Source organism: Cydia amplana, chromosome 23, assembly GCF_948474715.1.
Source record: "Cydia amplana chromosome 23, ilCydAmpl1.1, whole genome shotgun sequence".
NCBI lineage: Eukaryota > Metazoa > Arthropoda > Insecta > Lepidoptera > Tortricidae > Cydia > Cydia amplana.
In genome coordinates this window covers 5,269,464-5,280,485 of record NC_086091.1, presented here as the reverse complement: position 1 = coordinate 5,280,485, position 11,022 = coordinate 5,269,464, and the positions used below count along the sequence as shown (strand labels likewise).

Here is an 11,022-nt window from a genome sequence, read left to right as displayed (position 1 = left end):
CGAGACGAGCCGCGAGCCGCGCCACAAGACGCGAGTCCACCGCTTACACTCGCGTTCAGCTTGTCATTCGGTTATAAACCTTATGTCGTTAATGTTTAAATTATATTAGCTCGACGAGCTTGCGAGCCACGAGACGAGCCGCGAGCCCACCGCTTACACTCGAATCTCGTGGCGCGGCTCGCGGCTCGTCTCGTGGCTCGTGCGAGAGTCTAATCTGCCTATTATAGATTCATGGCAAAATACTTGAAAAACGCCTCAATTTCAGTCCTTATTGCAATATTTTCATCCTTATTGCAATATAATAGGGGTGCTTCAAGTACATTTCGGACTCTACTCTTACTAGTCTGTCAAAGTCAATTTGAAGCTTTGACATTGACAACTCTATAAACTTCGCATAGTTCGCATTTTCTTCGTATTCGTTTTATTTACTCTCAGCAAGCAAGTCGGCTAGACCGCCTACACAGTACACACAGTTCGGCCCGGTTTGAATTGTTAATGCACTCGTTTTTTCGGCGTTGCACATTATTTTTTACTAATAATACTGCACACGTTTATCCTTACATTAACAAAATGTCTATAGACATCGCAGCAATCGGTGCTCAGAAAGTTAAAGGAATACCAAGTGGGGAAGTAAGTTTTTCAACTATGTTAATTAAGTTTTTCAACTGTAATTAGCCAGAACTACTTAGAGCTTGTGAGTGTTATGGTTAAAACAGTTAGTGTTATATTTTAGAGGCATAATTAAGACTTATCAAAGTCCATTTTTTTTCTTTTACGCTAAAGACCGACAAACCGGTTAGGTAAAGGTACCTATTGTTGGTTCATCCACAAATACCTTACATGATTCATGATGTTAGCCAATTAAGTTGTGTAATTGATGCCAAGACTGCTGATTAGAATACAAGTAGTAATGGTCTAGTAATTGTGTTAGTAGTACCTTAACTTCCTTTGTATCTGTATAGTGTTAACTGATATAAAAAATCCGTAGTCACTCAATCAGTGAAAAAAGGCCTAATTGTTTTTATCTTTTTTCACTACTAGATTAACTTGTAGTAGGTGGGCGTTTTTTTTTGTTGTCCCCTACACTTTTTTTTTCAAATTTGGGATTTTTTATGTTATTTCTACTCAGAATCACGAGCTCTTTCTATCCTAATAGGAGAAAAAAGTGTCCCAAAATTTCCATACATTTTTCGATCTTTCTATTTCGCGACCGCCATACAAAGTCTATTAGGACACTTTTTTTCTCCTATTAGGATAGAAAGAGCTCGTGATTCTGATTAGAAATAACATTAAAAATCCCAAATTAAAAAAAAAAGTGTAGGGGACAACAAAAAAAAAACGCCCAGGTAGTATGCCTAAGACTTAGTTGATAAAATCAATCTATAGATTATAAGTATAATAACAATTTAATGAAAAACGGGGTGATCATCGTTCATACTGCACATTGAAAAAACTTTGTACGGAACATAAATAGGTATTTGATAGAGTTGATAATTAGAATATTATTGTATAACAAGATAATACTGAAGGTATTATGGATGGGAGGTGGATTTATCTTCAATAAAATAATTTAATGAAATAATTTGATGTGTTCCGTATATAGTTTTTTTTAGCATTAAAAAAAAGACTACACAATCTTGATGTGTCTTTTAATTGAAAAACGCTTTTTAAAAATCAGTCACTATTACTTATGAAAGCAAAAGAATGTAAATAATCGTATGTATATGTTTCATATTTGTTACATATTTGCAATGACTTATTGAACAAAAGTGTTTTTCAATAAAAAGTCGCGTCAAGTTTGTTTTACCTCCTTTCTAATGCTAAAAAACGAACTAGTTTTATTATTTTTTCAGTCCGTGGAGTTGAAGAGTTTCTGGCAGGACCAGGACACGGTGATCATCTTCTTCAGACGCTGGGGTTGCGTGTTCTGCCGGCTCTGGGCTAAAGAAGTAAGACTAATTCAACATGACTGTCTTTGAGTTTACAGTAGAACCCTCAATTATCCGAACGCTGACTTAAAGTGGAAAAATATGGGTGGTCACCTCTTTCCACAGCTGACTACATTATTATGTTTAAAATTAAGAGACAGCCATTTTTTTTTCGCGATTCAAGCTTGCTCTATAGTAAAAGTATGATCTAAATACATATGTACCTCGCAAACTGGTTACCAATCTTGACGTGTCTTTTTTTAAATATTGAAAAACGCCTTAAAAAATTAGTTTATATTACTTATGAAAGTAAAAGAATGTAAAATATCGTATATGTTTCGTCAGGTGACAAGCAAAAGTCACTAAGTACCACCACAAGTTCATAGCCATAGTGAACCATATTAGAACGAAAAGAAGGTTGATTTTTGTTTAAATATTTTATAGTAATTAGTGACAAGCAAGTCACTAAAGATCAACCTTCTTTTCATACTGATATGCAGGGGTCGGACAAAAAGTGCGGATGACGTAAAAATGACGTAATCTTGCACACAGGATTGTTTGAGTTTGTATTTAAACTTCCGTGTGACATGTAGTAACAAAGTAGTATTAATGAAGTAACAAAATAATCGTAAATAAATCCATGGAATTAATAATACAGGTGGTAGGGTGATGTAGTTAATAAAATAAATTTCACGAAACTTGCCACAATATTCGAGTAAAGATGACATTTTAGAGCGTTTTCTTATACATTAGTAAATATAAATTTTAGCGAAATATAATCGTGAAGATACAATAGCTAAACAATAACGAAGTAAATTTATTGTTCATCTGATTGACAATGTGTCAGTCAAAAACGTACTTACTCATTTCAAGTGGCGATATCGTTTAATAAAGAGGTTGATAAATGATAAGTGATAATTGTTTATGAAAATCAAAAATACTATTTGAAATCATCCTATAAGTGGTTTGACGTCATCCGCACTTTTTGTCCGACCCCTGCTGATATGGTTCACTATGGCTATGAACTTGTGGAGGTACTTAGTGACTTGCTTGTTACCTGACGTTATAATTCTAACATATTTGCTGTGACTTATTTCTCAATGGCGATTTTTAATAAAAAGACATGTTAAAAACGTTTAACTTCTTTCTAATGCAAAAAAAAAACTATAACTGCGATGGGAATCCCCACTAACGATTGAAAAAATGTGTTCTATAGAAAATACGATATTTACTTATTTATGTTTTTTTTTGTAATTTAGCTAGCTGAAATAGCACCAGTTCTGAAGAAGCATGACATCAAGCTGGTTGGAGTGGGGGTGGAAGAGGTGGGAGCCAAGGACTTCATTGATGGAAACTTCTTTGATGGAGGTATTTTTTTTTTCTTGTTTCAGTCTGGTCAGAAAAAATAAGTTTATGGCAAAAAGAATCATTATTGGTACAAGCTTTTATCACTGACTGTACTTTTTTCCACAGGAAACTAATACTCATCGAGACAATTCTAAAAACCCCAAACACAACATTTGGTTTCATTGTTTTATCACAGAGTTCCTATGGCCACCTCCTGTCTCCATCATCAGATCAGGTCGACCATAATATTGCATTGTCACTCGACTTACATATGTATGATTTTTAACTTCATGGGAAGTCGGGAAGTGGGTCAAATTTAACTTGCAACATTTGACCCTTACAAACATAGAAAGATAAATAGATAGATATAATACTCTTTATTGGCACACCTCAGTAAAACACACACACAACATAGCACATACATAACAACATAACATAGTTACATAGATACATTGCAAGTTATATAATATTTAAAACCTTCGCGTTTTGAACACATTAACTCACATTTATAGACGGGTCTAACGCGAAATTTATTTATTTCGGTATATAAAGGTAATTGAATAAATTTCGCGTTAGACCCGTCTATAAATGTGAGTTAACATTGCAAGTTAATAAAAAGCTTGTAATAATAATAAATTGAACAGAAGATCTACTGTTGAAGGTGACGATAACCAAGCTTTTGGTTTTTTATGATATAGGAGAAAAACAAGCAGGTGAATTGCCTGATGGTAAGCGATTACCGTCGCCCATGGACACCCTGGTATTTACTTATCATAATCGCAACTTCCATTTTTTTCCAACTTTAGAAAACGGGGTCAAAACTGAAACCGTTAACTTTTTAGGATTTTCGTCAGGTTATCCTACAGATGGGTTAGTTTAGGTTAGGTTTGTTTTATAGCAATCCTGAAAAGTGACGCGTTTCTAAACCAAATGAATTATGGCTAACGAAAATGCTGGCAAACAATACATTATGACTTAAAACTATTTGGGAAACAATAGAGACCCTTAGAAAACACTCAAATACACATAGAAACAGACTAATTTATGACAAGTATTTTTTTTTAACAAGAGCTATGATTACGATAACTTGCTTTTAGTCTTATGACTATGAGCTATGTTTCTTTAAAGAAGTTTCGATCGGTTAAAAGTGGATACTAAGTAAAGCATTTTCGACTTTCTGCTATTGATGTAGAGTTCAATTCACGTAACTCGTAGTATGTATGGAAAAAGATTTCACAGAACGAAACCTAGACTAGACATATGAAATTAGGGTAAACTACTCAATGATTGGCCTATTACACAATTTTCACATTACCAGCCTTTTGAAGTGCCCTATTTTAGAATGAAAATTACCAATTAAGTTTGAAAACCAATCATGTGGTTAGTCGCTTTTAAATATTAAAACTCTTCTAGGTCACTTTTATTGTTATTTCTTATTTTTCAAGGGCATATCACGGCCAAGGTTTATCTATAGTTCAGCGGAAAATATTTTTTATTATTGTATTATTATTGCACCTAACCAATGATAAGTTGGCCAATCAACCTATCATTAAATAAATATGTGTAGTAACCTAGTAAGGTTCTGCCCGCGATCTCGTCTCGCTGGGATAATGACGATAATTGATAAAAACTATCCCGTGTCCTTCGGGCCTCAAACCGTTTCATTTCATCTAAATCGGCGATTTAAGGGTGAAGTGGAACCCCGCCCCCTCCCCCTACCCCCTCATCTGCATGAAAAATCTGGGTGGCTTCACTTCTTAAATACATTTTAGGAACAAAGATGAGTGTAGAGAATAGACGAGGCAAAATAGGTCACTTGATAAGACACGACACTTTATTTAAAACTACATATATTAGAAGGCAAGATCAAAGCTAGAAGAGGGAGGGGAAGACCACGAGGAAGCTATACACAATAACTAAAAGCAAAGGCAAATGTCGTGTCTTACAGGGACCTAATGAACCTGGCCGTGGACCGCAAAAACTGGCGCATACTCCACCGACAAGAGCCATGCTCTTAAATTATGACACAGGGCGGACACGCCATACATCAAAAATCATTTGCGTTTATATGTGTGCACGGCACGTCTGTACACGCGTCATTGTGTATGTGTGGGTAAGTCGCTTTACTGAGAGCACGCCAGAAGTCCGCCAGATTGCAGTCGCGGGGCGAGGTAATGCGAGTCGGGGCGGGGCGGTGCGTAGCCGTTCGTATGATAATACTATTACTTATTCTGTGATTATGATGATGATGATGAGCAACAAAGATTAATCCTGCCAAAGGAACCAAAACACGACATAAAACACTCACTAAACATTCACTCACTTGTCATTGATTGTGGCAAAATATTTATCGCCGGCTAATATGCTAGATGACAAATTTTCATTTATGGTATCAAATAATAAGGTTTGTTTTTAGGATCAAATGTCTATATGGGACCCATTGCGTTAAAGCAATACAAAAGTCAGAAATGATAGTCAAAGTCCGACAGTCGCACTTCACTCACGAAACGCCCCTCACAATAGGATAAGTGAACTTGACGTCAAGGTCACCGAGATCCCATCTTGTAGTATGGTCAAAACAAGAAAATTGCGTTTTTGTCGGTGAAATATTGCGTTTATGTATATAGATGCTATACAATCTTTTTTTGGATAAAATGTGAGCTTTTATCGTTTTTGGAAGTTAAAAAAAAACTTAAATTTTGAAACTTTCAGGTCGTGTATTTTTGTAACATTTCCGTATTTTATTTTAATATCCACATTATTGTGATACATTGCTCATTTTCTATCTATTTTACTAGATTTCGTAATAAAATTCAACATGTGTCATCAATGTCATCCTCCCTATTCTGCCAAAGGAACCAAAACACGACATAAAACACTCACTAAAATATTTATCGCCGGCTAGTTACTGCATGTAATGTGGATTTCTCTAAATTTCAGACCTGTACTACGTGGAGGATCTGTCGACTTATCGTAACCTGGGCTTCAAGCGTTTCAACACCGTCAGCATTTTAACCTCGCTGTTTTGGAAGCAGTCAAGGGATGCCATGTCGAAGGGGAAGACCATGGGTAAGTGTAAGGCTTACTTTCCCCGCTAGTTTAAAAGGTCTTGCAGGTATTCGTAAAATCTTGGGATTATATGGATTCACCGATTAGAAACATACTTGTCATGCGTTGCGTTGCGTATGACAAGTATGTTTCTAAGCATACAAATTTCAGGGTTCAGATTTCATAATGCATTGCATACATTGCGTACGTGGGCTTACGCCCTGGCCACGACATTGCGCACGTGGGCTTACGCCCTGGCCACGACATTGCGCGACTGGCTTCGGGCCTTCGGCTAATAAAGGCGACAACCATACGATAGAGCGAGACACAGCGAACGGACCTTTCGTTGTCTTAGCCGAAGCCAGACGCGCAATGTCGTGGCCAGGCCGTTAGCCCACGTACGCAATGTATGCAATGCATTATGAAATCTGAACCCTGAAATTTGTATGCTTAGAAACATACTTGTCATACGCAACGCAACGCATGACAAGTATGTTTCTAATCGGTGAATCCATATAATCCCAAGATTTTACGAATACCTGCAAGACCTTTTAAACTAGCGGGGAAAGTAAGCCTTATTAGACCGATTTACTCGCGATGATACAATTTGTCATTGTGTGTGTCAAAATGCCATTCGTGATTAAACTGTGTTAATAACAGCATAATTGTCCAATTAAAAACTTGCCAATTAGATGGGACATTTCTGTTATTTTAACGAGTATAGGCGAACACATGTAGTGTTTACTATTTGTAAGCTAAAAATTAAAATGAATAACCAACCAGGTATCCGAACCGACACGGTCGGCGACGGACTTCAAAATGGCGGCGCTTTAATTTTACAAAATGGCCGACTATGCGTCTACTTCGTGCAAAGCGGCCCAGCCGACCATTTACCGAATTTGGACGTTTTCAAGGTTATTTTGGTATTTATAAGAGGGAAGTCGGCAACCGCTTCTTCATACAAACGTAGACCCCATTATCCTTTCTGTTTATTTACATTATGGGAAAACACACACACAGTTATGTATGCATATTAATCGTAGCAATGCCGCTTCTTTTGACTTTTTTCGGTTTTTTAATTATTTTAACCTCCTAAGGCCCCAGGTCCTACCGATAGTACCTATTCAGTTCGATGTAATTTAAACCATGTTCAATTGGAACAGAGTCGCTTTTGCTTTGTTTCGTTCAATTTTCAAACAACGCAAAATCATCTCTATTTTCTACAGTTTAGGTTCAAATTTCAGTGGCAAATTTTGGATGTTTCGTTTGTATAGCTGGGTCTTAGGATAAGACTTAATATATCCCAAAAGTTTGTTAGCTCTTTGATCCGAAGAGGAAAGTGGGGGCTACTATTGAGAAGCGGTCGTCCATTTTCCTCTTTAAAGTAGATTCGTTGTTTAGATCTTGGCGGGGATCTGAAGGGGGATTGGGTGCAAACTGGGGGGGCATTGTTGGTCAAAAAGGGGGGAGAGGTGGCGAAGCATTTCGTTCAAACCGGACCAGCGGAGCATTATCCGAATAAGGATATTTTGCAGGTATGTATCTAATACCTTTAAACGAGCAATTCTTGTTTATTTATTTATTTATTTATTTATATATATATATATATATTTCGGGGATCTCGGAAACGGCTCTAACGATTTCGATGAAATTTGGTATATAGGGGTTTTCGGGGGAAAATCGATCTAGCTAGGTCTTATCTCTGGGAAAACACGCATTTCCGAGTTATTATATGTTTTCCGAGCGAAGCTCGGTCACCCAGATATTAATAAATAAATAATAAATAAATATTATACGACATTCTTACATAGATTGACTAAGTTACACAGTAAGCTCAAGAAGGCTTGTGTTGTGGGTACTCAGACAACGATATATATAATATACAAATACTTAAATACATAGAAAACACCCAAGACTCAGGAACAAATATCTGTGCTCATCACACAAATAAATGCCCTTACTGGGATTCGAACCCAGGACCGCGGCTTCACAGGCAGAGTCACTTTCAGTGTCTACATCTAGCATCGAGTAGCGGAACTATCAGTACTGCTACTTGACAATAGATGTAGCACCGACCGGAAAGTCTTATCTCAACAGCATAAGACTTTCCGGTCGGTGCTACATCTATTGTCAAGTAGCAGTACTGATAGTTCCGCTACTCGATGCTAGATGCTAATAGTCTTTTTGGTACTAAAACTGATGTATGGAGTGAGCTTTCTATGTATTTTTTTTCTATGTTATCAGATTACAGAGCTTTTCTAGTTGAATATTATAATACTACGAGGGGCAGTTGAAAAGTTCGCGGCCTTAGAAAAAAATGAAAGAGAGTATTATAGTAAATGTTAATGATTAATCGTATAATCGTTAGTAATGGCGGCAATATTTAAACTGCCAAAGAGGCGGGGAAAAAGTAGCATAGTTTTTTTTTCTTTTTTTTCTAGCTTAGTCCGCGAATATTTCAGCCTCCGCTCGTATAACTATCTCATACAAATTTAATTTCACAAACGGGTCTAACGCGATATATTTTCATACGGATACGTTGTACGTTACGGATACTGTGAGTTTTGCGTGTCGTGCCGTGGACAATAAACATTAAACTTTAACGGGTAGCTGCAATTTCTTTGTCTACACCGACCATTTTTATAAACTAATTTCGGGTAGTTTAGTGGTGTTTTATTAATATCTCCATTGATATTTGCTGGGTAGTCAGTCTTTCCGTGACCACAGCTAGTGCAACTCAGCTGAAACGTCGGAATTTAAGGTAAAAACAATGAAAATATATCGCGTTAGACCCGTTTGTGAAATTAAATATGTGTACAAAACGCGAGAGTTTAAAGTGTTATATCTCATACAAAATTGTCTTTTGTTGGACAATATTTATTCATTTATTTATTTATTTAAACCTTCTAATATTAAGTAGGATTCCAACAGAACGGGCAGAGTCGGCGCGCATTTCACATTTGAACGGCCGGTTCTGCCATACATAATGTATAGGTAACATGCTTACTACGCCACTGTTAGACAGCTGGGGGCTTAGTTAAGATGACAATCGTTTGCAGAAAACGAAACGAAACGCTATTGTCTCTCAATCACTCTTCTATATTAGTACGATAGATAAAGTGTTTCGTTTCGATTCTCCACGAACGAGTGTCATAAATGTATAATTTCAGATTGCAAATTGAAATGATGCAGCATTTAGCGTAGGGTATTCCACCTGCCCAATTTCTCGGTCCAATGTGTATTTGCGTCTCACATTTTGCTTAATAAGAGAGTGAGATCAATGCACATTGGACTTTTATAAACGACTGTAAAATAATAGGCACTGGTAAGGAGAAAACAAAATGTATTCTGACAAATAAAAATAGACAAAAAAGTATCAAAACCATAAACATAATAAAAAAGGTAAATTTATACAAAAAGGTTGTGCTATCTTGCACAGGACAAATACATTGGATAAGTGGAATAGCATCACTACACTATATAGTATAAAACAAAGTCGCTTCCCGCTGTCTGTCCCTATATATGCTTAGATCTTTAAAACTACGCAACGGATTTTGATGCGGTTTCTTTTAATAGATAGAGTGATTCAAGAGGAAGGTTTATGTGTAATTTGTTAACCCGTGCGAAGCCGGGGCGGGTCGCTGGTTCATAGATAAATGTAAAATGTTGAAATATCTTTTCAGGCGTTTGGTTTGGAGCATGAGTACAATCCAGAGACCATGGCGAACAAGAAACCAGATGAGAATGCTTGCCCGGTACGTTATATTTAACTAAAGGCCACTTGCACCATCCCACTAACCCGGGGTTAAGCGGTTAAACCGTTAACCCAATGTCAGATTGTACTGGTAACCATGGTAACTCCAGGTTTAACCGGTTAACCCCGGGTTAGTGGAATGGTGCAAGTGGCACTAAGGCGGTTATCACACTGGTTGCGAATCGTACGTCGCTCTGATGTGCGAGCGGGATGTCGCTATAATACGCGCATAGAGTTGTCTCGCTCAAACATCGGAGCGACGTGCGAATCGGATCCAGTGTGCTATGCGCCTATCCATTGGTAATCGCAAAATAAGGTACTTGTTTGAGTAGTTCGCTCCTAAGGGACCTAAATCAATTTTTTTTTACATTAGCTTTAGTTTGTAGATATAATAGTATAATTTACTAAGTATTTTAAATAGTATAGCTTGATCATGTTGTTTTAAGTTTTTATATAAGTCATCCAAATCAAAAGCACCCAAGAAACACAATACAGTAGTTAGACTTCTTAATCACCGTATACAAACTTTCCGTTTTTCAGACAGAGGCGAAATCCTAACTTCTGGCAGAAACTACACTCTATATGGGCGGAGCGTCGCTGTAAGCGAAAAATTAATTTAACACAATAGTTACACATATTGGTTAGTACTAAAAATATGCAATCTATCACATAATTCTAAACTTTCACCGAAGACATTCTATTAAATAATTATAACACTCAAATTAGTAGTCGATTACGCTTAGAGTTTGGCATTCGCAGTAGTTTTATTTTTTGACAAACAGAATAAATATTTTTCATGATAAATATAGAGACAGAATTGCCAAAGCGTGAAATTTTCATTGCAATGTCCTATAGCGATACATAGAAATGATGAAACAGTGGTTAGACTACGACATATTTATTTATCAACGGTTTTTGAATTATTATATTTTTATATTTCGTAGG

The 11,022-nt window shown here is 36.7% G+C and overlaps 1 protein-coding gene across 2 annotated transcripts; it reads left to right on the top strand.

Annotated features, from left to right (window-relative positions):
- The first annotated feature begins 407 nt into the window (after positions 1-407).
- On the top strand, positions 408-10,764 carry LOC134658838 (prostamide/prostaglandin F synthase-like). Of its 2 annotated transcripts, none has more exons than XM_063514509.1 (7): positions 408-630; positions 1,854-1,949; positions 3,188-3,296; positions 6,216-6,344; positions 7,725-7,858; positions 10,007-10,078; positions 10,622-10,764. In XM_063514509.1, the coding sequence occupies exons 1-7, from the start codon at positions 496-498 to the stop codon at positions 10,703-10,705; spliced, it is 759 nt and encodes a 252-aa protein (XP_063370579.1). In that variant the 5' UTR covers positions 408-495; the 3' UTR covers positions 10,706-10,764. The 2 variants fall into 2 exon arrangements, with proteins under 2 accessions (XP_063370579.1, XP_063370580.1); XM_063514510.1 differs by having other exon boundaries at positions 416-630; positions 10,618-10,764.
- Positions 10,765-11,022: the final 258 nt, after the last annotated feature.

What these genes read in the sequence shown, in the direction of transcription:
- LOC134658838 (XM_063514509.1), top strand. Translation starts at nt 496, where the DNA reads ATGCACTCGTTTTTTCGGCGTTGCACATTATTTTTTACTAATAATACT. An exon ending in GTCGAAGGGGAAGACCATGG is followed by an intron (nt 6,345 to 7,724) that starts GTAAGTGTAAGG and finishes TTCGTTGTTTAG; the next exon opens with ATCTTGGCGGGGATCTGAAG. An exon ending in CGAATAAGGATATTTTGCAG is followed by an intron (nt 7,859 to 10,006) that starts GTATGTATCTAA and finishes ATATCTTTTCAG; the next exon opens with GCGTTTGGTTTGGAGCATGA.